The sequence below is a fragment of the Danio rerio genome, chromosome 2, assembly GCF_052040795.2.
Source record: "Danio rerio strain M-AB ecotype USA chromosome 2, GRCz13ab, whole genome shotgun sequence".
Classification (NCBI taxonomy): Eukaryota; Metazoa; Chordata; class Actinopteri; order Cypriniformes; family Danionidae; genus Danio; species Danio rerio.
The window spans coordinates 53,900,001-53,927,019 of NC_141022.1; the positions used below are offsets into that span (position 1 = coordinate 53,900,001).

At 34.6% G+C, this 27,019-nt stretch overlaps 1 protein-coding gene across 10 annotated transcripts in view; it reads left to right on the plus strand.

Annotated features, from left to right (window-relative positions):
- Positions 1-27,019, plus strand: part of pde1cb (phosphodiesterase 1C, calmodulin-dependent b) — a 169,338-nt gene that overhangs the window by 32,608 nt on the left and 109,711 nt on the right. For all 10 annotated transcript variants that reach the window (XR_015478987.1, XR_015478986.1, XM_087241455.1 and 7 more), the window contains one exon: positions 1,681-1,852. Coding sequence is in view for 8 of the 10 variants with exons in the window: in XM_087241455.1 (XP_087097581.1) it covers positions 1,681-1,852 (172 nt within the window). In the remaining 2 variants the exon portion in view is untranslated. The remainder of the gene's footprint in view (positions 1-1,680; positions 1,853-27,019) is intronic.

Consider the following 27,019-nt stretch of genomic DNA (forward strand, 5'->3'; position numbering starts at 1 on the left):
GAGTTACAATATAAGTGAGTGTTAAAGGGAATTTACTGGGTCATGGAATTGCCTAAAACCAGCATGTCTAAAAATCATTATCTAGTGATCACAAATGACTGGTACAGTTGTGATGAGGTTCTACAGAATTATTAGTCAAACGCATTAAAACTTGTCTGTAAAATAACTACTGCAATGAATTTAGCATTACATTTTTGTCCTTGGTCACTGTACAAGACTTACTAGCTGTTGATTCTAGAGACGACAGAGCATTACGCGCTCATGCCACTAGATGGCAGCATATATCAACAGAAAATATATAATGTAGCTTAGTGCTGGATCAAAAAAGAAAAAAAAGGCCCACAGATTGTTGTAGAGAAGTAGATAAATAAGTAAATGTAACAAAATAAAAATAAAAAAGTACTTAAAAGACTTAATAAAACAATTATATTTTGTGTTTAATTGCATTTAATTCTAAATTATTTTTAAAAATAATTTATTTATTATTTTCTTCTTTTGTTTTTCATTTATATGTTGCTCTTTTAAACTTTTATTGATTCTTTTTTTTTTACTGCTTTTTTATTAAATATTTGTGGGCTCTTTATTTATTTAATACCACATTTATTTGTTTTTATTTATTTTACTTTCCAAGAAAACAAGCACAAATTATTTATAAAATTAAATGAACATTGAAATAAGTAAATAAGTATACAATTAAATAAGTAATTAAATAAGTGAATGAATAAGTAAATAAGTTAAAAAGTATATAAGTTAACAAGTAATTAATTCAGTTAATATGTATATAAGTAAATAAATAAGTTATTAATTATACAAGTAAACAAGTAATTAAGTAAAAATAAATAAGTAAACAAATAAATACGTAAATAAAAAAGTGACTAAATAAGTAAAACAATCAATAAATTAAAAAGTAAATAAACAAGAAACTTAATAAGTAAATAAATAAATATGTAAATAAACAAGTAACTAAATAAGTAAAACAATCAATAAATAAATAAGCAAATAAACAAGAAACCAAACAAGTAAATAAATAAATAATTGAATAAAAAAGTAACAAAAAAATAAGTAAATAAACAAGTAACTAAATAAGTACATAAACAAGTATTTAAAGGAATGAATAAATAAATAAATAAATAAATCTTTTAAAAAGTTATTATGTATATAGAGATAAGTAAACAAATAAATAAGTAAAAAAACAAATAAATGGGTAAATAATCAAGTAACTAAATAAGTAAACAAATAAACACATAAGTAAATAAACAAACTAACAAATAAATATATAAATAAATAAATAAATAAATATTAAAAAAGTTATTATGTATATAGAGATATAAGTAAACAAGTAAATAGGTAAAAACAAATAAATGGGTAAATAATCAAGTAACTAAATAAGTAAATAAATAAATAAACACATATGTAAATAAAAAACAAACAAACAAATATATAAGTAAATTAATAAGTAAATAAGTAAATAAATGAACAAATAATTAAATAAATAAATAAATACATAAATAAGGAAATAAGTAAATAAGTAAATGAATAAGTAAATAAATAAGTAAATAAAATTAAGTAAATAAGCTAACTAAATACTGAAGCAGAAAATAATAATATTAGAAGGAAAAACTAAAACTAATTTAGAATGAACTGTAATAAAAATAAAAAAAACAATATATTTGTTTCCAGGCTCAAAGTCTCAGAGCGCTCTGTGGAACACACTCACGGCTGGGACGAGCAAGAAAGAGAAGGGGAAAGCACAGCGGGACGTCCCGGATGATCCACAGCGCATAGAGGAGATCCTGGCAGATGAGCTTCCCTCCACAGACACACCAGAAGCTACAGAGAAAACTGCTGTCAGGTTCATCTCTCTCCTCTTATTGCGCTTCACGCTTGCTTTGAGGGTACAGATCTAATGTTTTGCAATCTGACCACAGTGTGAACAGTTATGTAGGAATTCATGTGACGTTTACATCATTTTTGATCAACGCACATCATTATTATGTGCTGGTTAATGCTGCAAACATCCTTTTCAGCAGCATATAATAACACATCCAAACCAAATATGAAAGAAAAACTGAGTGACAAGTCATGCAACAGGTTAAAATTCTTCAATATGTCGGCAATGTTTCAGTTTCACTTTGAGTTTTGACTGGATACATGTTGTTTAAAACAAATTAACAGTAAGCTACAGTAGGTTATCAGACTCTGCAAACTATATAATTTTCTGCACAGATAAATCAGGCGTGAGCCCTGCCTTTAATAGTCATATTAAACATAATCTTATTAGACAGAAATAAAGCGAGTCTGAAAGTGCTTAAAAGGGCATGTATTGTGCAAAAAACAGTTTTATAGGAGGTTTAATCACAGATTTTTGGCACCAGTGTGTAAATATAGCCAGCTTTTAATGATAAAAATCTATTAATTTATTTTTAATAGATTTATTTTTTTTATCTTATAAATTTATTTTTTATCATTACACTTGATGAAAACAGTCTGCAGAAACACTTTGATTGACATTTTCTCTTTGTACGTGTCATCAGAGGGGTAAAGCCCCGCCCATTAGTGACCATCTCTCCCTCATTATCATAGGATGTTAGTCTTGTTTTTGAATCTGCCACTATGCTGACGCATTCATAGCTCCGCCCTCTTTTGAAAAGAGCGCAATCTCATTTGAATTTAAAGTGACAGTCACCAAACTTTCACAATTAGGATTAAACCAGAAAAGGGGCAGTTTCAAAAAGTTATGTAACATTATTTGCGGGGTATTTTTAGCTGAAACTTCAAATACACATAAAAATTGGTTGCAGCAGTAAAAAGCAGGTCAGATATTTTTTACCAGTGGAAAAATCTGAGAAATGTTTGAAGTCATTTTGAGAGCAATTTTAACAACAAAACACTAGTAGGTGGTGACATGTCTGTCTTAAAGGGATAGCTCAGCCAAAAATGAAAACTTAGTCATTGTTTCTTCATCCTCCACTTGTTCCAAACCTGTTTGAGTTTCTTTCTTTTGTTGAACACTAAAGATATATATATATATATATATATATATATATATATATATATATATATATATAATATATATATACATATATATATATATATAATATATATATACATATATATATATATATATATATATATATATATATATATATATACATATATATATATATATATATATATATATATATATATATATATATATATATATATATATATATATATATATATATATATAAAAACAGATATTTACATATATTTTGTTTCTACTATGGATGTTTTCCCCTAACATTCTTCAGAATATCTTGTTTTATGTTCAACAGAAGAAAGAAAGAAAGAAAGAAAGAAAGAAAGAAAGAAAGAAAGAAAGAAAGAAAAAGTATAGAGCCACTTTAGCGTAAGTAAATGATGAGGATATTTTACTTTTTGGAAGTATAATCCCATAAAATAAAAGGGTCATAAAATGTGGTCCAATTCCCAGTCAAAACTGACTGACATTTCACATTACCAACAATATTTCAGTTTGCATCTGAGTGTGTGTGTGTGTATAAATGTTAAAAATTAAAATAAATCTGGTGAGGATAAATCTGATAATATTTACTAAATTAGTATGTGAGAGAAATAAAGTAAGCTGAAAGTGCTAAAAAGGCACCTATTGTGCAATATTTACTTTAATAAGAGGTTTAATCACACATTTGTGGCACCAGTGTGCAAGTATAAGCAGCTTCTAATGGTAAAAATCTATTTATTTTATCTTTTATAATCACACTTGATAAAAACAGTCTGCAGAAACACTTTGACTGACATTCTTCCTTTGTACGTGTCGTCAGAGGGGGGAAGCCCCACCCATTAGTGACCATCTCTCCCTCATTATCATAGGATGTTAGTCTTGTTTTTGAATCTGCCACTATGCTGAGGCAGTCATAGCTCCGCCCTCTTTTGAAAAGAGCGCAATCTCCTTTGAATTTAAAGTGACAGTTACCAAACTGGCATAATTAGAATCAAAGCCTAAAAGGGTCAGTTTCAAAGAGATATAAAACCTTATTTGTGTGGTATTTTGAGCTGAAACTTCACATACACAATCTAGGGACACAGTAGACTTATTTTACATCTTGTAAAAAAGGGCATAATAGGTCCCCTTTGAACAAATGGCTTCATAAAGTCTATACAGTGCAACATAACAAAACACTCTCAATGAAATGTCAAATGAGAAGAAATAGCTGCCTGTGTGTGACTTGTATATGTCTTCGCGAACTTTTCTAATGAAGCTGCTTTGAATATTTGCTCATTAGGGTGAGTGGCATTTGATTATTTTTAATGAAATATTCATTACGACTGAGTCTGACAGAGAGTTGTCGCCCTTACAATGATTGTTATTAATGGTGTGTTTGTTCCTGAGCCTGTTCAACTCATTAGTGGCATTGTTAGCATAAAATGTTTGGCGGTGTCTAATTGATAAGGGGAATATTAGTCATTACTGGGCACCTGCCGTACGTATAACACACGCTGAGAAAACAGACCCAGACAGGACGTGTGATGAATGCGACTTATGGCATTATTAATTCAAAATGCGAATGCAGTCGAATTAATTGTGTTTCGTTTTAAAGCATTTAGGCTTGACATGTTTGATCACCTTGCTTCTGTAAATATTTGAAGATTCTCGAGACCTCAAGGTTTTTTTTTTGGCTGAATTTTTGATTGCACTTTATGTATTTATTTATTTTTATTGGTATTTAACAAGACCACACATATTAGTACACTACATGACAAAAGTCTTGTCGCCTATCCAAGTTTAAGGAACAACAATAATAACTTGACTTCTAGTTGATCATTTGGTATCAGAAGTGGCTTATATGACAGGCAAAGGCCTCTAGATGACGCTTATTTTAGCAAAATTAAATATAATCATGCCTTGATTTTTAATTATTTAATTAGGACAGTAAGGTCTGACTTTGCTTAGACAAAAGTCTCGTCACTTAACAGAAATAATGTACAGTATAGAATATAAAGTCATGCTGCAGTGGAGAAAGAATGAATATTGTGTATGACTCCCATGAGCTTGGAGGACTGCATCCATACATCTCTGCAATGACTCAAATAACTGATTAATAAAGTTATCTGGAATGGCAAAGAAAGCGTTCTTGCAGAGTTTATCAGGATACTTTGGATTCATCTTCAATGCCTCCTCCTTCATCTTACCCCGGACATGTTCAATAATGTTCATATCTGGTGACTGGGCTGGCCAATCCTGGAGCACCTTGACCGTCTTTGCTTTCAGGAGCTTTGATGTGGAGGCTGATGCGGGTTCTGATAGGTTTTCTGCAGTATTTGTGATGATTCAGTTCAACAGATGATTCATCAGAAAAATCTACCTTCTGTCACTTTTCCAAATGATCAACTAGAAGTCAAGTTATTATTTGTTGCTCTCACAACTGGGATCGACAACAAGACTTTTGTCAGGTACTGTGCATAATACAGAATAAGAAAAAATCACAGACTGTAGTTCTCGTATTTCCCCACTATCCCCTAATTAAAAAAAAATTAATTAAATAAAAACAAACATTTTGCATTTTATTTTTAATATTTCCTTATTCTTTTGCTCACATACAGCTGTTTAATTAGCAGTGTAGCTATATTTATCAATTCATTTATTAATTAATTCAGTCCTTTATTTAATAGCCATTTACTTATTTGGCATAATAAGCCTTAGATTATTTGTTTACATATGTATTTGTTTATTTTTGTAGCCATTTATTTGAACCCTTTATTTCACCATTTATTTAGGGCTTTTTTGTTGTTTGTTAACGTATTTTGTCCTTCATGTGTTCATTTAGTAATTTCTTTTTTATTATCCCATTTTTTGGGTGCTTGCTTGCTTGGTTGGATGGTTTATTTATTTATTTTTTATATATTTATTTATTTTTTATTTATTTATTTATCAATTTATAAATCTTATAGCGCATTTATTGTGTATGGCCATCCACCCAAAGCACTTCACAATCATGAGACGCTCTCCACACCACCACCAGTGTGCAGCATCCACTTGGATGATTCGACAGCTCCCACAGGACAACGGCGCCAGTGTGCTCACCACACACCAGCTATTGGTAGAGTGGAGAGACAGTGATAGAGCCAATTCGGTGGATGGGGATGATTGGGAGGCCATGATCGTAAGGGCCGATAGAGGGACTTTGGCCAGGACACCGGGGTTACACCCCTGCTCTTTCACGAGAAGTGCCATGAGATTTTTAATGACCACAGAGAGTCAGGACCTCGGTTTAACGTCTCATCCGAAAGACGGAGCCCACTGACAGTGTAGTGTCCCCTTCACTTTTACTGGGCATTAGGACTCACACAGACCATAGGTTGAGCGCCCCCTACAGGCCTCACTATCACCACTTCCAACAGCAACCTAGTTTTTCCCATGTTGTCTCCCATCCAGGTACTGACCAAGCTCAGCCCTGATTAGCTTCAGTGAGTAACTGGTCTTAAGCTGCAGGGTGATATGGCTGTTGCTCAGGATTTCTTTTGCCAAATAAAAATCAGGTTGTGTTTTAAAATGACCCCTATTTTCCATCCATCCATCCATCCATCTATCCATCCATCCATCCAATAGTACATCTATCCATCTTTTGTTCTATCATTCCATCTATCATTCTATCAGTCTATCTACCTATCGTTCCCAGTCTATCCTCTTTTCTATCAATCTATATATCTACTTATTGTTTTATCTATCCATCGTTCTGTTCTTCCATCTATAGTTCTATCAGTCCAACCATTGCTCTATCCATCCATCCATCCATCCATCCATCCATCCATCCATCCATCCATCCATCCATCCATCCATCCATCCATCCATCCATCCATCCATTTTGTTCGTTTGGTCATTTCTTTGTATTTATTTACTAATTTATAAATGTATAATTTTTTATGTATTCATTAATTTATTTATTAATTTATTCTGATATTTATGGTCATTAAATTGGCAAATCAAATTTCAAACAGACATTTGCACTTGTTGCATCTTAAAATCACTCTTTCAGATGACACTTATTAAGTCATAATAGTGATTACTCCATTTTCGTCTGAAACGTGATTTTACCATCTCAATTACTGAGACGGATCAATTTGTACCATTCAAAGTCTCACACTGCCTGTTCTTCAATACATGAAACCGTTATATACTCATTAGAGCATCTGGATCATAAACCAGCAGATGATGATGATTGAACAAATAACAGTGTCATTCTTCAGTCAGATGTATAAACACCTTAAATCAAAACCCAAATGGCTGATACAGCTTACTGAAATGAGCCATTCATCCGAGTGTGAGCTCCCTCAGGAGAAATCTATTGGGAAAATGTCAAACTTTAAATCGTTGACTGGATCTCAGTGATACTTTTCAGATCTCTGAGTCATTCTCAACTCTTTTGAGACTCATTTGGCATTTCAGACCTTTATCCTAAACTGTTTCTGGTTCTATTTTCATGATACTGGATAATCTGTATAACTTAAAGGATGTTGATTTGTGATACAACTAAAACGTTTTGTAACAACATTCATTAAAATGTTTATGCATGTTTTAATTTTCTTATTAACCCTAATAGGTTCACCCAAAAATGTAAATCCTCTCAGCATTTACTCGCACTCAAGTGGTTCAAAACATTTATGATTTTTTTCTTTTTCTGTTGAGCACAAACAAGATATTGTTATTTTTTATTTTGTGTTCCATAGAAGAAAGAAACTCCATACAGGTTTAAATTGTCCTGAATATTTCATTTTTTGGGGCACGGTGGCTCAGTGAAGGTCGCTGGTTCGAGTCCTGGCTGGGCCAGTTGGCATTTCCGTGTAGAGTTTGCATGTTCTCCCCGTGTTGGCGTGGGTTTCCTTTGGGTGCTCCGGGTTTTCCCTACATTCCAAAGACATGCTCAATAGGTGAATTGGAGGATCTTAATTGCCAGTAGTGTATGAGTGTGGGTGAATAAGTGTTTATGGGTGTTTCCCAGTACTGGGTTGCAGCTGGAAGGGCATCTGCTGTGTAAAACATATGCTGAAATAGTTGTCGGTTCATTCCACTGTGGCGACCTCTGAAATAGAGAAATATGAATGAATGAATGAATTTTAAGGTGAACTGTCCCTTTGAGCATGGCTCAATGTTTTTGATTTTTATTATTGTTCCAGTTTGGCCAGTTTATGTTTTCATTTGCCTTGTTAATATTTTCACTTGCTTAGCTGCAGAGAAAATAATGTTGATTATTTTACCATCCTAAAAAATTATGCAATTTTCTAGTAGTCATAATATAATATAATATAATATAATATAATATAATATAATATAATACAATACAATACAATACAATACAATACAATACAATACAATACAATATAATATAATATAATATAATATAATAAATAATGATATAATATAATATTGTATATTATAATATAATATAATATAATATAATATAATAAATAATAATTTAATATAATATAATATAATATAATATAATATAATATAATATAATATAATATAATATAATATAATATAATATAACATAATATACAGTTTGTAATTCCAATTTCAGCATTAAAGAAAAAACAACTTGTCTAAGTCATCTTGCTTATCATATATTAAAATAAAACTAAACAAATAAGCAAATTACAACCATAACACAAATAAATACAACACAAAAAATATACAGATGAACACAGAGCTGCAGGTTGGTCTAAAAGGGATATAGGGATTTTGAACAATCTAGGCGCAAAGTCTAAAGTACATGGCACAAAAGCATTAAGGGCATGTCTGAATCCACTTTTGCTATTTTAGGGACTGAAAAATATGCTTTGCGTCGTGGTGCATGGTCTAACAGGGTTGAGCTTATCCTCTCAGTGAGTTATGGGTGTGTTTTGAGCATAACGTGCATTAAGTCAATTAGATTCTCATGTCTCATTCTCTTTAAGAGTGAGTTGCGTTGCGCCATGGCACATTTGCTATTTACATGGCAGACTTTGTAAGTGGAAAAACTGAACGCTGAGCAGAGCATCTGCAGATCGAGCATCCTCCATTCAGCCTCTTTACTTTCTCTCTACTTTACTTTTACTCTTTAATTAACTCCTTTCTTGGATAAGGAAACATTGTTGTACACACTTCACTGAAGACATCATTAGCCTAGATATTTAATTTAGTTTGTTAAGCGCAAAGATTTGTTTTAAAACTATTTCTAAATTGAGTTCTTATTTCTAGCAAACGAATAAATTAACAATAATAATGAAGTGTGGTCAAAAAACGGAGTTATGTCCAAACACACGTCCTATTCTTATACGCCATATGGTGATGCATACGTCTTCAAAACTCAATGGGTGGACAAATCTAAACGTGTTTTTATTAAAAAAAATATATAGATATGCATATAATAAACAATACTGCTTTTAATAATAATATTATACAAATGCAAATTATCATCAGTAATTTGAAAAAAGCCCCCCGACATGAAGAAAGCATGGAGGCAGTGGTTTTTATATTTATGTTGAGAATAATAAATTTTGTAACATTTTAATCCCTAATATGTAAAGATATTTGTGTGTTGCTGTAGATCCTGTGAGTATTACGCAATGTGTAAGTGTTTGAACCGCATAGGCGCATTACTAACTCGCTCTGTGCTAGGCTTTAGACCAACTTTCAGTTGGTCAATGGGACGATCTATTTCAGTTCCTCAAAATAGCAACGTGCCAGCAATGCGCCTTAACACACCGCCCATCTAGACCAGAACACCCACGAGTCCACAAAGTGGCTTAAATGAATTTGCTATTTAAACAACGTGGTGCAAAATGGGTCTAAAAATAGCAGCAAATTGCGCCAAACATGTCGTGCACCTTATTGCGCCTTATATGAAAGGGCCCTTTGTCTTTTGTTGATGATTAATGTTTAATGGTTAGTTCACATAAAATGTGAATTTACTCACTTTTTTCTCATCTTCAATTGGTTATAAACCTTTATGAGTTTTTTTTTTTATTTTGTTAAAAACAAAATAAAGATTTTTTTTTTAAGAATGCTGAAAACCTGTAACCATTGACTTTCATAGTATTTGTTTTTCCTACTATTGAAGTCAGTGGTTACTGGTTTTAACAGTGTTTAAACTATATTCCTTTGTTTAACAGAAGAAAGAAGACAGATTTTAAATAAGTCAAGTTTGAGTAAATGATGACAATGGTTATTTTTGGGTGAACTATCCCTTTATTGGCAACAGCAGATTACACCGCTTCACTTTAAGAAATTTCTTCCTAAACTAGTTTACTTTTATTTTAGATGCTGCTGAATGTTGCTGACTCTTAAAGATGGTACCTTGACATTATTTGACCCTATTTGTTAAAGCAAACCTGAAATGCACATGGAGTTTTTAAAGCATCAAATGCGAAAAGAGCGATTGAGAGCTCTGTATAACTCTGGCACAGACTTGTTGTCGATACGTTTGACAGCACTAGTTTCTGCCACAGGTTCTTTTGGTTTTGAGCAAATTCATCAGTTTTGCTTTGTGGTTTGTCTCTTGGTCTAGTGCGAGTCGTGGGTTGGACAGAGGTATTCTAGTGTCCTCCTGTGAGACCTTTCCTCTGTCAACACAGCCGCTGGGATTGAACGTTGACTTCTGACAGACATTTAGCTTTGTAGGCTGTGATGCCTGCTGAACTCTGTTCAGCTCCAAACACTTTTAAAGCCATTTTAAGAAGCACTTGTTGCAGGTGAGCCTTTCTTTATGGCCGAAGTCTAAGTAGTGAATAGTTTTTTGTTGAATATAACTTTTGGAAATTTAATTTGTTTAATGTTTTGGTGCATTTTTAATAAAATAGCTCATCCCAAAATATAAAATTGCTATTAATTTACACTGAGGTTATATACTGTAGCTGTAGGCAGGGCCGGATTGCCAATGGGCATTATGGGCACAGGCCCAGGGGCCAGTGTGCACTTAGGGCCCCTGTGATGGGGGGGAAAAATGCTGATTTTGGAGAAACTACTTAGACTAAGTACAAATACAAAGCGATTACCGCCCATCACTGTTTGATTGACAGAAACAACATAACTAAAAAGCGCACCTGATAATAGCGTGAGTGGCGTAGCTCGTAAAGCGCATGGCAACATGTTTTGATGTGATCGATCATGAACCCGGTTTGAATCCAGCGTCTGATGCACTTCTTTTTTTCCCTACTACATATCCAGGGCCGGAGTGGGACTCATTTTCAGCCCTGGAGTTTCAAGCCAGACAGGCCCACCTCAGTTCACGACTGATTCCAATTCAGTTTCTAATTTCACTATCATGTCTTTTCCAAGAAAACAGCTGCTTTAGAAATTCAAATGTTCAACAACCCTAACAGTATTATATGTCTTTACAATAAAAATGAAAAAAAATAAAATAATAAATTTATAGGTGAGACTCGAATACGGGTCCGCGGCGTTGAAACGCAACGTGCTTACCACTGCACCACAATGGTGCTATAACTGCGGTTTTAAAAAATAAGTAATGACTTGTGACCCTTAAGACACAGCACTACTTTCTTTTGATGGCTCAATCTTTTTCTCCCCTTTTTAGATTTCTAATCAAGTTAGTTCAGATTTGTTAAAGTAGTGAATCATTTGATTTTCGTTGAGCAGGTGTATTATTCCATAATATAAATTATTCGAATTCTTCTATTCACTAAGGTGCCGCTGTTTGGGGTCAATAGTTACATTACATCATCATCATTAACGTTAGTTAACCTGCAGGCTGCATTTTGCTCACGGGGCTGCAAGAAAATAAATAAAAAGTGTGGCGCTGCAGAAAAATAATGAATAAAAAGAGTAAAGATATGGTCAAATAAACAAATAAATGAAAAAAGTGTGACTGCTGAGAGAGTGCAAGCAGCTAGGGACACCGGCCCTCGCGGCCAAAAAACAAACCGGCCCACCAGGAATTCTCCCGGTCCTCCCGATTAGCCAATCCGGGCCTGTACATATCAGATTTTGCCTACTATTCATCTCGAGGAAGGCAAATGGGAATCATTAATAAGTGTGTGTATTATGGAAGAATCAGATTCATAGAACTGGATTGGAGAGGTGTTATATCTAAATCATATGCATTATAATTTTGTAGAAGTTATACATTAAAAATACCCATAGAAATAAATTATTTAGAACTGTTTCAGTAAACTTAAATAAGTATATTAAAATCCATTAATTTTATTAGTATGAAATTTTTGAAAGTGTGCTTTAAATGCTTTAAAAATAAGTTAAATCTTTGTAGACTAGAAATATATGTACTGTTTAACATTTATTTAAAAAATGCGGGCAAAACATTATACAGGTAGATTCATTTTATTAAACAATATTTTATTAAATAATATTATATTGCCCAGGAGCCTCTAAAATCTTAATATGGGCCTGGCTGTAGGTAAAAAAAATTTCCCAGTAAAACAGGAATTAACATTTTTCTTAAACTGCAATGCATGGTGGTTTATATGATGCAAAACAAGATATACCGGCACTTCAAAAACTCACATACATGTACAGGCATAGGGGCTGCTTGATTATGTAAAAAAAATTAATAAATAATCCTGATTAATTTGGTCAATTATGTAATAACGATTAATTAAAATGATTATGAATGGGTAATATGACCAACAGTTTTCTATTTATTTATTTAAAGATGTCATATATTGGGTGCTTATCATACACCTGGCACAATGTGACACAATGCAAGTGTATTTTGCTAGTTTAAGCCCAATACAGGTATCATTTTCATTTCCTGCACCACTCTGTTCAAATAGCAAATGCATTTGTGCACTCATGGCTGTGCTGTCCTGAAAAGGAGAAGTGTTAAGACGCATTGTTGATGCGTTGCTATTTTGAGGCAAATGAAATAGACCACAACATTGACCAACTAAAAGCTTGTCTAAAGTCAATGTCTTTGTTATTATTATGTTTTGTTATTTAAAGAGCGATTGCTAGTGTTTGGAGATGCCGCTGGTCAAGTTTGTGTGATGTGATGTGATGGGTGACGTTATTTCACACATGCACTGACGAACGCAGCATTGCATCAAGTTAGTGGCTCAGTTTTTGTTATTGTTATTTAAGAAGCATGTTAGTCCAAAATGTGCTTACACATGGCTTATTACACACACTGGGATGCACAGCAATAGAGACATATTTTTAAATATAAAATCTAAAGGATTCAAATGTAAAAGAATATTATTGAGTACATACATGGAAATACCACTACCTTCTTCCATGCCTTTATCACTTCAGGGTAGCTTTGGTGAAATCAACTCATTCTGAAGATCATTTGATTACTTTAACCACACACACAAGTTGTTTTCACTAGTGAAGCATTCAGTTTTTCTGCTTACAAAGTCAGTCATGTAAATTTGCCATGGTGCAACCACAACTGACTCTTAAAGTAAATGGGAAATTTAATCTAATTGGTTTAATGCATATTATGGCCAAAAACACCCATAACCAGGGCCAGAAGGATTCAGTTTTTTGCTATTTCTGCAGAGAAATTTGGTAAAAATCTGCAGATTTCTGCGGAACGATTTTGGGAGTATCATAACTAAAACCTTAATATGTGAAATTAAAAAAAAACATCTTTTTGAACTTTTATTTAATGTTTAAAATGCAAATCCAATTAGATTTGCACTTTATTTGGTAAACAAAGCAAGTCTCTCATATAATATATCTATTAAAAGACAGAAAATATTGCTGTACAAACTACATTATACATAAATCAGATGAACATTTTCATATTAGTTAATAATATTACTGTAATTAATTTAAAAACTGAATAAAAATAGATTTACAAACATTTACTAAATAAACAGAATTAATGACGGGCTAAAAATCTGCGGAAAAGCTGCAGAATTCTGCAAGCGCAGATTCTTTGTGGGCCTACCCATAACTCATTAAGAGAATAAGAACAACCCTTTTTGACCATGCACCTGGCACTATGACTATTTTTCCCATACTTAAAATAGCAAGTTGATTTGCAACTGCGCCATTCGCTCTGAACTATGCACTTAGATTGAGCCTATAATCTTTTGAAATAAAGTTTTAGTTTAATTATATAGTTTTAGTGTGTGCCTAGTGTGAGATTACTGTCACATAATAATGTATATCAGGTGCTAGGAATAAATGTTTCTATTACCAACTTAGATTAATAAAAACATACTTTTTATATAGGTCGCGCCATTTGTGCATTCAGGATAGGGCTGGACGATATTGGAAAGATTTGACATTACAATATTTTGTTTTGCTGCGATATATATTGCTATATAAATACAATTTTACCAGTTGATTTGAATAACTATATTTGGAAAGATTTCATTAGTTTTAGTGATTGATTTAGAGAAAAAGCTTTATTTCTTAGCAAAACATTTCTTTTGCCTTCTATTATTCCCTTTTTTAACTACATAATTTTATAAAAAAAACTTGAAACATTTTGCATAGATGTTTGTATGTATGTATGTATGTATGTATGTATGTATGTATATACTGTAAATATATATATATATATATATATATATATATATATATATATATATATATATATATTTATTTATTTATTTATTTATTTATTTATTTATTTATTTATTATATTATATTATATTATATTATATTATATTAATTTTATATATTAATAATAAAAAAAGCACAGACTGGTTTACAGCTCCTGAAGTCTTTACTTCAGTCATTCTTTGACTGACTTCTATTCATCTGTTAATTTTTATCCATTTAAATAAACAAGCTAATCCTAAATGTAAAATACAGTAAAAAAAAAAAAACTCTAAATCTGTTAAAACACATCGGTCTGAAGGCCGTTTGGTTTGTAGCTGGACATTATTGGTGTTCGCTGACAGGAACAGTTAACAGCTGTTCACTACTGAAACACCACAGAGTCTCGTTAGATCCTCCTGTATGGATACCCATCAATTATAAAACGCTCACAAGATGATAATTTGGACAACTATGCAGATATTTTAAAGTGTTCACATAAAGAGAGCACTAATAGTTTGTGATTTAACGGAATTGTGCGACTCTGATACAGTACGAGTCGTAGACCTGAGGCACGTGTGAGTTGGTAATTATAACTCTAATCATCGTTACCTTTATATTTGCGTGACTGTTTGCTTTATACAACTATGAACGTAGTCCCACAGTTGACGCGAAGCGATTGGAAATTTAAGCCACAGTTATGCCTCTAATTAGCAGTGGGGCTGTTTTTGCACAATACTACTATCATTTTGCAATGACATATTTAATTATGAAATCAAATAATTTTGGTACAATATTTAAGTTAATTTTTAGCTATCTTGCAGCCCACATACAGAATCACCGAGGCCCACTAGTTGAGAATTCCTGGTTTAAATCAGTTGGGATGACCAAGTCTTTTTCTAGGCAGTGCATGTGCATAAAATAGAAAAAATTACAAGCACATATAAATGCAATAGAGCAAAAATAAAAGTTAGATAAACAATGCTTTATAGTTTTCTGGGGAGTTAAACAGTATTTTAGTTTAATAAGCAGTATGTGGCTGTTACGGATACACACATTACGATATTGATGCTCAAACGATATATTGTTCAGCCATAACTCAGGATCATTTGAAGTTGATTAAAACTTTGTAATGGATTAAAGTTAATTTATAAAAGTGCCTTAGATTGACTACTGCAAGCTCAAGAGCAATGTGTGTGATTGTTTACAATCTAAGCTCGGTGCTGTTAAGAAAATAAGGATAAAAGACATCTAATGCAATGTGCACAGATCTAGTCGCAATGCAGCAAACTGACACTTTTTGCTAATTTTCATATTTTACATGAGTCGTGACAGCCATAATAAAAGCAGTATTGATTTAAGCAGGTAAAGCTAATTAAAAGTAGCTTGTTTCACCCTGTATTTGATGTATTTTATTCGTGCTAGAGTGTTTGACACCTTAAAGTTGAGAAAGAATTAGAGCAGCAATAAACGGTAGCAGTGTAAATGCTTATTCAAGCTGTGTAAATGTTTCCAACATGGAGAAATTTCTCACCGTTTCTCACTTAAGATTGATTTGCCACAAATCTGCACTGCTGTCAGCAAGCTCAGCTTTTCTTCAGTAGGGTTTAACACTTTCTGTTGGACATTATTAATATATTTTGAACACAAATGTTTGGATTTGCTGAAACAACAGCAGGACATTTAACAGATACATATTGTTCAGAGAGTACGAAGGATTGGCCTTTTATTAGAAAATATGAAGATGTCTGTTACATATTAGGATGGGTGTCCTTCACAAGACATTTGTATTTATTATTTATTAATCTATTTATTAATACATATGTGGTAGTCTTTGGCATGCCTGTTTTAAGGGACAAATTACCTACAGAAAGATCGAAAATAGCTATTTGACTGAATGAACTTGCACACTGTACCTTTTAGCAAGAACCAGAGTAAACAAACATGACATCATCTAATTAATATACATTGGCCTGGCTGATCAGATAGCCAGTGTTTGCACACCACCTGTAGCACACACACTCTTCTCTCTGTATGCACCTTATACAGTGCATTCATAGCGCTTCATATTTTTTTCCACATTTTTTATGTTAAAGCTTTATTCCAAAATGGATTAAATAAATTTATTTCCTCAAAATTCTACACACAATACCCCATAATGACAATGTGAAAAACTTTTTTTTTTTTAATTGTTGCAAATTTATTCAAAAATAAAAAATAAACTGAAAAATAACATGTACATAATTATTCACATCCTTTCCTAAACACTTTGTTGATGCACCTTTGGCAGCAATTACAGCCTCAAGTCTTTTTAAATATGATGCCACAAGCTTTGCACACCTGTCTTTGGGAATTTTTGCTCATTCCTCTGTGCAGAACCTCTCAAGCTCTATCAGCTTGGATGGGAAGCGACGGTGTACAGCCATTTTCAGATCTCTCCAGAGATGTTCAATAGGATTTAGATCTGGGCTCTGGCTGGGTCACTTAAGGACATTTACCGAGTTGTTGTGAAGCCATTCCATTGATATTTTGGCAGTGTGAGTCATTGTCCTGCTGGAAGATTAACAGTCACCCTAGTCTGAGGTCAAGAGCACTTTGAAGTAGGTTTTCATTCAGGATGTTTCTGTACATTGCTGCATTCATCTTTCCCTCTATCCTGACTAGTCTTCCAGTTCCTGCTGCTGAAAAACATACCCACAGCATGATGCTGCCACCACCATGCTTCACTGTAGGGATGCTATTAGCCTGGTGATAAGCAGTGTCTGGTTTTCTCCAAACGTACCGCCTGGCTTTCACTCCAAAGAGTTCAATTTTAGTCTCATCAGACCAGGGAATTTTGTTTCTTATGGTCTGAGAGTCCTTCAGATGCCTTTTGGCAAATTCCAGGCCGAAAGTGGCTTCCGTCTGGCCACTCTACCATACAGGCCTGAATAATTGCAGCACAGATGGTTGTCCTTCTGTAAAGTTCTCCTCTCTCCACAGAAGAACGCTGGAGCTCAGACAGAGTGACCATTGGGTTATTGATCACCTCCCTGACTAAGGCCCTTCTCCCCCAATCACTCAGCTTAGAAGGCTGGCCAGCTCTAGGAAGAGTCCTGGTCGTTCCAAACATCTTCCACTTGCAGATGATGGAGGCCACTGTGCTCATTGGAACTTTCAGAGCAGCAGAAATTTTTCTATAACCTTCCCCAGCCTTGTGCCTCAAGACAATCCTGTCCCGGAGGTCTACATACGATTCCTTGGTTTGTGCTTTGACATGCACTGTCAACCCTTGCCCCTTATATAGACAGGTGTATGTCTTTTCAAATCATGTCCAATCAACTGAATTGACCACAGGTAAACTCCAATGAAGCTGCTGAAACATCTCAAGAATGATCAGTGGAAACAGAATGTGCTTGAGCTCAGATTAGAGCTTCACAACAAAGGCTGTGAATACTTTTTAGGTTTTTTATTTTTTTGATAAATTTGCAACAATTTCAATTAATATTTTTTTCTCATTGTCATTATGGGGTATTGTGTGTAGAATTTTGAGGAAATAAATGGATTTAATCCATTTTGGAATAAGACTGTAACATAAAAACATGTGGAAAAAGTGGAGCAATATTAATACTTTCTGGTTGTACTGTACATCTTTATACATCTTACACTATATATATAAAAAAATCGATTTGTGTTGGGGCAACATGAATGAATCAGGTTGACTTAGGTTTTTATTTTATTTTATTTTTACAATTTTGAGTGGATTTAACCTAAAACAATTAAGTTGTTCCTTTTAAAATCTCAAAAAATGTGTTGTTTCAGCTCATTTTATATAAGAGTTTTGATCTAACAGCCAATGCCAATTTTTAAATGTTCACTGTAAATAATGCTGGGTTCCACACAATCGATTTGTGTTTGATAACATGAACGAATTAAGTTAACTTATTAGTTTTTCACAAGTGTAGTGTACCGAACATTACATTTGTTGTCCCCTAAAAAACTCATGAATTTCGCAGTTTCAGCTCATTTTAAATGAGTAGTATGAACAAAATATTTTATTGTATCATGTTTTTTATTTATATAGTGCTTTTCCAATGTAGATTGTGTCCAAACAACTTAATTCAATTTCAATTAAATTTATCTTCATTTCTATAGTGCTTTTATAATGTAGATCTTGTCAAAGCAGCTTAACATAGAAGTTATAGTAAATTAAAACTGTCAGTGCAGATTTCAGAGTTGAATTTCAGTTTAGTTCAGTTCAGTGTGGTTTAATTTTCACTGCTGAAAGTCCAAACACTGAAGAGCAAATCCATCGATGTATTGTATCAACACTTTGTTTCTGAAAACATGGGGGAACAACAACTTTTCATAGCTTTTTTTATACGGCAACTATCTGATTATTTGTAGTGCTTCTTTCATCCACACTTGTAAGTCGCTTAGGATAAAAAAGTCTAAATGTGTAAATGTAAAGGTTTTAGAGATGCTGCTGCTGCTAGTTAAATTGCATGATGTTCTTGCAACAGTAGGTGACGTAATTTTCTTCAGATGCTCTCATAGCCATCACACACACACACACACACACACACACACACACACACACACACACACACAAACACACACACACACACACACACACACACACACACACACACACACACACACACACACACACACACACACACATACACATACACACACACTCTCAACACCTTTAAACAGGACCTTTGAAGAGACAGAAAAGCGCCTCTATGGATGAAAGTCTTTGAGACTCTGGCCTGACATTATCTTCTCCTGCATTCTGTACATGGTAAATGAAAGGCTTCATCTTCATCATCATCATCATCATCAGGATGGAGACACTGGTGAAAGCTCATGTCAAGGAAAGGGATCAGAAACAGACAGATCTATTCCATAGTTTGGGAGAAATTAATTCACAACGGGTGGCATGGTGGCTCATTGACTAGCACTGTCGTCTCACAGGAAGAAGGTTGCTGCTTTGAGTCCCGGTTGGGTCAGTTGACATTTATGTGTAAAGTTTGTGTGTTCTCCAAGTGTTCACTTTGGCCAATTTAGTTTATTCAACTCATCTATAGCGCATGTCTTTGAACTGTGGGGGAAACCGGAGCACCTAGAGAAAACCTATGCCAACACGGGAGAACATGCAAACTCCATACAGAAATGCTGTTATTAATTTTAATAATGTTAATACAAATGTATTACTATAGCATTGTGTTTATATAACATATTTTATTATTTATATTTATGTTTTATTGTGTTCATATATAACATTATTTAATTGAATTCAGTAAAAATTAAAGTGTCAATTTTATTCTCCATGCACTTATCAGAATGGATAGCAGTGAACATTTTTCCATCAGCTAATCAGTGAATTCATGACGTTTTTCTAAAATGATTAGTCATATCTCATGTTATGCTCAACAATCCTTTAATTATAATAAAATGTAATTACATTGAATAAAATCAAATTTTTTGTAGTATTACAACTAAATATCTTCTTAATATATGCTTGACAGATTTAGCTCTGAATATTGCCGCCAAACATCAGAAATCTTGTCTTTCAATAACAGCTGTCCCTGAAAGTCTCCCTGGAGAGCCCACGTTTCCAGCATGAGGAATTAGATCTCTGCATAAGTCTCAGACCGGGCAGCACAGCTTTCAGCCTTATTGGATTTTCGGGGTGTTCAGGAAACTCCATTATGTAATGGCCCCGTTGTGTGAAGCAGACGGAAAAAATACAAAAGCACAAGAAACAAAAAGAGGGATAAACTTAATCAAGCGGTGTTTGGAGCACAGCGTTGTAAGGTGACATAACGGAAACACCCAGTGAGGTGTTATGAATGTGACAGACTTTTGGTTTACTTTAGATAAACATACTGCACTGTAAAAAGAAATTAGTTGACTTTACTTTCAAACATGTAGTTTGAACAAACAGCAAACGTCTTTTTTTTTTTGAGTGAAGCAAAACCAGACTTCACCGAACTCGAAGCCAAGCACTCTGCAACACCATACAAAGTGCACAACCAAGGAAACTGGCCGCGCTTGAAAAGTTGTCATGATGGAGATAAATACAGGTGAATTGATTCACCTACTAATCTTAGACATCGTGAAGTTGTTTTGTGTTTATTGTTTTGTAATTATTTTGTGTTGTGCTAAGACTAGACATGGGACGATAACCGTTTTCAAGGAATACAGCAGTTTGGAAAAGTCAAGGTTTTAAAACCGCCAACATTTTCTGTAAGACCATTCTTAAGGTATGTGTAAGGCTGCTTTCACACCTGTGAATCGATTCATTTGTTTCCAAACAGGGATTGAAATTGTTCATTGTTGCTCTTTGTTCTTGGTGCGGTTCGCTTTCACACGGCAACATTTCTAAGCGGACCAAAAGAGCTAAAGAGCTAAGTCATGTGTGAGTAAACTCTCCTCACATTGGTCAGACTTTCACTGTTTATTTTGAGTCCCGCTCAGCTGTCAGGGCGGGGTTTGGTGGTGTTTAACAGGGTGCGCGTGACATGTCTGAAGAGCGAGGAGGGATGCGGTGTAGAGGGGTGAGAAGGGTGCGCAACGTATTTGAGGACCGGGAGGGAGAAGCGCGGTTTGCGGGCATCCGGGGGACTTCCGGGTGACTTGGGATGTCTGTAATGACCTCCCGCCCTACTCCTAATTCTCTCTTCATATAGCCATATGACTATAATTATGTATCCATAAAACACTGTGAAACACTGTGACTGTTTCTCACTACAATCGATCCGGTCCAGAGCTCGTTTCAATCGAGCCGAGATCACCTCATTCAGGCGATCTCAGACAGATTAATTTGGTGCGGCTCCGAGCACAATTGGTGGTTTAACATATGCGAAACGAACCGCGTTAACTGGGCAAATGAGACAGATTCCGAAACAAAAGTCTAGGTGTGAAAGCACCCTAAGATTTTTTTTTTAGCATTTTTTTTTAGGACATCGGTATTTCCAGCAGAAAAAAAATATCCAAAGATACTGTTTTAAATTGTAAAGAAATCTGTGTTTTTGAAACAAAGACAGCAGAAGTCAATGATTCATTTGAATTATTTAGCCGACATGTTTACTGTTTCAAAATATTATAAATGTTTAAAAAAATATAGATCTATATCATAGAATATATTGTTTTCAAAGGGGGGAAAAGCTTTTGTTTTTTACCCAGACATTTATATCTAGAAGAATATCGTATTATAAGATCATCTCTAAGAATATAATTTATAATATAAGAATATTTTTTAGAGTAATGAGCACAATACCGTCATACCGTGATATGTTCATCCAAGGTTATCATATCGTCTGAATCTCATACCTGCCCATGCCTAGCTAAGACTGCAGGAAAAAAAAAATCATTTATTTATCGATAATATGTCCCTGTAAATATCATTAGTGTGAAAAGAACAACAAATCTTATACTGACCTGTAGCGTATATTTCACCTACAATCTGCAGTCACACATAGGTTTTAATACATTTTTGTAGTTTCATAAAATGTAGATTGAAACACATATTTCCAGTGAGCTTTAATGGTATGTGTTTATTGGTCCGGTGACATATTGGCATCGGATATGGCAAAGATTTTTGTTTTCACATTTAGATTTTTGCACTTTCAGAAATATTAAAGGTATAAACTCGGTCACTGGGGTGGTACCTTTTCAAAAACTTCATTTGAAGTTACACATTAATACCAACAAAGTACAAATCTGTAGGCTTACTAGTACATAGTATCTTAACACAGGAGTGGACTGGCCATCTGGCACACTGGGCAGTTTTCCACTGGACCAATGTACTTGTTGGGCCAGGCTGATCATCTTCTTATGATCTGATCGGCCCATAAAACCCTCAGCAGCCTATTGTTTTTATTCTGCTGAATTAATTGACGATGCTGTGATCTGTGATGCTTTGAAAGTAAGATGTTTTTTTTTTAGACAGACCGAATCATGTGACATAATCTGCAGCCTATTGGTTATTTTTTGGGCTCTGAGTAAGCGTGCAACGACGGTGTGTATTTGTCAAAATAATCGAGAGTCACGCCTCCTCCACACCATACACGCGAGCAGAGCGGCGGGTGTTTGCCTTTCACACTGGCTACATCTGCAGCACGCAGCTCATCCGCGGCTGTTGCACAGATCAATCTATCTCTGTCTATTCTATCTAGGTACTCTTACCTATGGTCATGAGCTTTGAGTCATGAACAAAAGGACAAGATCTTTGATACAAACGGCTGAAATGATTTTTCTTTGCAGGGTGGCAGGGCGCACTCTTATGGATAGGGTGAGGAGCTCTGTCACCCAGGAGGAGCTCGAAGTAGGGCCGCTGCTCTTTCACATCGAGAGAAGTCAGCTGAGGTGGCTCGGGGATCTCTTTCGGATGCCTCCTGGACGCCTACCTGTTCCAGGCATGTCCCACCGGGAGGAGGCCTCTGGGAAGACCCAGGACACGCTGGAGGGATTATGTCTCTCGGCTGGCCTGGGAATGCCTCGGGATCCCCTCGGACGAGCTGTAGGAAGTGTCTGGGGAGAGGAAAGGGGTTCTCTCCTAAGACTGCTGCCCCTGCCACCCGGCCCTGGAAAATTCATTCATGTCTTTTCAGGTGTACTATGTCAGAAGACAATCGCCTGTGATATCATGTCATTTTGTTTTCGGATCGTCAGCATGATGTAGGCCTATTGTTATAATAATATTTATACAACATAATTATAATGATATTAATGCAAGATTAAACTAGCGTGCAACTTAAGCAAAACTAATACAATTTTTTTTTTAAATTTGGTTTTGTACTGTAGTTCGAGCCAAAATAAATATTTGTTGCATTTTTTTATTGTTTAAGTACATTTGATTGACTATGTAAAAAAAGCTATGTTTTGATGTTTCTATTGTTTTGAGAGTCTCTATTTTGTTAATCATCATTAACTGTGTCTGCAGGCAGTTTTTGTTATGTTCATTGTTCAATATAGGCTCCCTAAAACACACAAGCACACATAATATGGACTTCCAATGTGGATTATATTTTTCATTCATTCATTCTTTCTTTTTTTTGTGGCTTAGTTCCTTTAATTATCCGGGGTCGCCACAGCAGAATGAACCGTCAACTTATGCCGGATATTTTTTACGCAGCGTATGCCCTTCCAGCTGCAACCCATCACTGGGAAACATTCATACACACTCATACACTACTGTCAATTTTAGCTCACCCAATTCACCTATAGCTCATGTCTTTAGACCGGAAACTGGAGCACCCCAAGAAAACCCCGGCGAACACGGGGAAAACATGCAAACTTTACACAGAAATGCCAAGGATTATAATTTTATTTTATTAATAAATTATTTTAAAATTTAATTGGTTTTTAAAATTATTTTACGTTTTTAATTTGTCAACCCTCATTATTTCCTATATATGGCTTTTGTGCTTTTTAGAATAGAGGTTGGTAAACATATTCAAGGGCGTGCAAAGATGGGTAGCATTTTAATTTTATTTAGTAGGCTGCTTTGGCCCAAAACGCCAGGGCCAATTTTCTTTTTTTTGTCCCAGCCCTGCCTTAATGGTACAAAAGTCCATGTTAAAGACACAAAAGTGTTCCCTAAATATAGTAATGTTTACCATTATGGTGCAGAAGTTTACCTCAAAAGGTAGCATCCCTGTGACAGATTTCGTGTAGTATGTTTTGCGGAGGGGATTTGGGTTCTAGATTATATGGTTTTCGGTTTTGTTTATTTTTTGCTTTGGCACTATTCTAGTTCCTAGAAGTTAAATTGTACTTTTCTTTTTCGATTTTTACTCAATTGTTTCTTTTGCATTGTAAATACACACACCTGCTATTTGTTGGCTGTAACAGTTTGAACACTATAATAAATGAATAAATGTTTTTTCTGTTAATTTCTACTCACCTACTTTATCCAGCAACAATATCATTTTTAAAATGTTGAGTTTATTCCCTAGATGTCTTATTAAACCATAATACTGTGTTGCAAAAAACCTATCCAGGCAAAATTCTTGTGGCTCCCGGCGATACATTGAGCAGAAACTAAAGATTACTTACAATATATTATGCACTTTTAATCAAAGCGAACAGTCCTAAACACAAGCTTCTGTGAATATAACTAATGCTTAGCTTCTCCTACAGAGAATACTTTGATAATAGGGCAGAACTCGCCTTTTTTATTCTCTAGAATTCATGACTTTGTTCATTGATCGTCAGGACAAATATGTTTATCGTCTGCGGGTCTTGAAAGAAAGATTGAGCAATCATTGGGTCATTTAGCAAATGGAATCTGAGAGTAGAGATGTGCGACTGTTTGTGTTAATGCGAATCTGACAGCAGGAACGGCACATCCATCTAGCAGGCATATAATCTCTCTCCGCTGATGCTGATTGGTCTCTTCATCTCTCCAGTCACAGTTTGGGTCTTTAACAGCTTTTTTTTTCTTTCTCCTTTTCTGTCTCTGTCATGCCTTCTTCTCTCTGCGGCTTAATAACAGAGCTAAATGTTATTGCATAGTGATTGCGTGTCCTAGAGGCATGTTTTTTTGCATTTATTTGCAGTGTAGTTAATTGTTTTACTGATTGTTTTTTAATTGTTTATAAGTAAATATGCTAGATGAGCTTCTGCGTCCATTGCATTGCTTGTGGGTTTCTTACTCAGTATTTTACACTATAAGCACCACATTTTGTAAGTTGCTTAAGTTAAAACTTTTCGAAACATATCTTTACTTTCGCATTTTCAAACTATTTCCATGTGTATAATGAATAAAACAAATGACAGATGACAAATTAAAATATTAAATGTAAAATTTGTAGATGCATTTTTTTGTATGCTTGCCTCTGATGTTAATATAAAAAGAAAGGAGACCATATATATATATATATATATATATATATATATATATATATATATATATATATATATATATATATATATATATATATATATTAGGGGTGTCACGATTATGATTTTTAATCGAAATCGATCGAAATTTATGCTCAATTTCGATTATCGAATCAAAAAATAGAATCGTCGATGCTGCCACGCCCCCATGTCACGTTAGCTTGGCTTGCCAAGCGGGAAAAAAACAGGCTTGTTGAAGTGCTTGTTAAACTGCAGAAGCAAGAGACCCGTCGACAGAACTTAAACCCTCTCCTCTTTCAATGAAGTTGCCGGTGTGTAAACATTTTAGATTTCCAGTGAGTTATGTTGAAAACGTTCGTGTTGTCGACAAAAAAAACCAACACAGTTTTGCAAGCTCTGCTACAGGTATGTACGTATTACGTACGGTTCTTCCGATAGACAACACCGGCATCGCGATCCTCCGCCCGCCCCCGTTGCAAATCCGCTCGCAAAAAGTACACACTCAGGCCCTGTTTACACTGTCTTTGTTTTTAAATGGCATTTTAGAAAGACAACGATTTGACATCCACAGTGGCGTGTAGCATTTCTGAGCAGCCCTCCTTCCTCTCTACCTCTGAAAATGCACATCACGTGACCACACAGACACAGAAGCACACACAGCCATGCGCTCGAGACAGCAGGTCCAGGCAGTCAGAGGACTGCTTCAATCTTTCACTCACTTGTACTTAGTCATTTTAGCGAACACCTCAGATACTGTTGGCTGGTTCCTGTTGGTTGTGCGTCTTTTTTTACCGACGCCATTATAACGACACAGATCACTGCCTATTCACGAGTCCCGCAGAAAAAAGTGATTGACAGGTGGTCATTATGTGTGTATCTTGCCTTTATTCATTTACTGTATGATTTGTTTATGGGTAAAACAACGACCATGCAGGTCAGGTAGTTTAAACGATAGGCTACAAATAGTTAATTGGTCATTAATTAATTAATTATTCATAATCGACAATCGAATCGAGACTTTAGAATCGAAAATGTAATCGAATCAAGGATTTGGAGGATCGTGACACCCTTAATATATATATATATATATATATATATATATATATATATATATATATATATTACAAATTGATAAATAATTTGAAATCTATGAAAATTTTTTAGATGAACAATGATCATTTGGCAACCCAGGCTCTTTATTGATACGAACCCCTGCATACATTTCTGTAAAGCGCCAAATATGTCCTAGGAGCTAAATTTTTTTTGTTGCAGTTTTTGTTTTCGTGAATCCACCAGAGGCTGCTGTGTACTACTGTGTAGATCTCAAATTTCTCTCACCAGTGCCATTCGCTCCTGCTGTTCTTGCGTAAATCTACCAGAGGCCGATGTTGACTCACTGACTGACCGATTGGTTCTCAAACAGTGTTTTTAAAAGCAATCCAGAAAAAGAAAAGTCCTCGTGGCCGCCTGATTTTTACCACCCTTTTAGGTCTTACCACATTTTCACACTGTCATTTAATTGTTTATTTTAGTTTTTGCCTTTTGTTTTTGTTTTACCTGCTTTCTGGAACCATTCTTTATTGCACTCAAACCCCGTCTGCATTTTAAGTCCACCGACAAACGCGGCGAGCGACTGGGCAAACTGATAACAGTGGA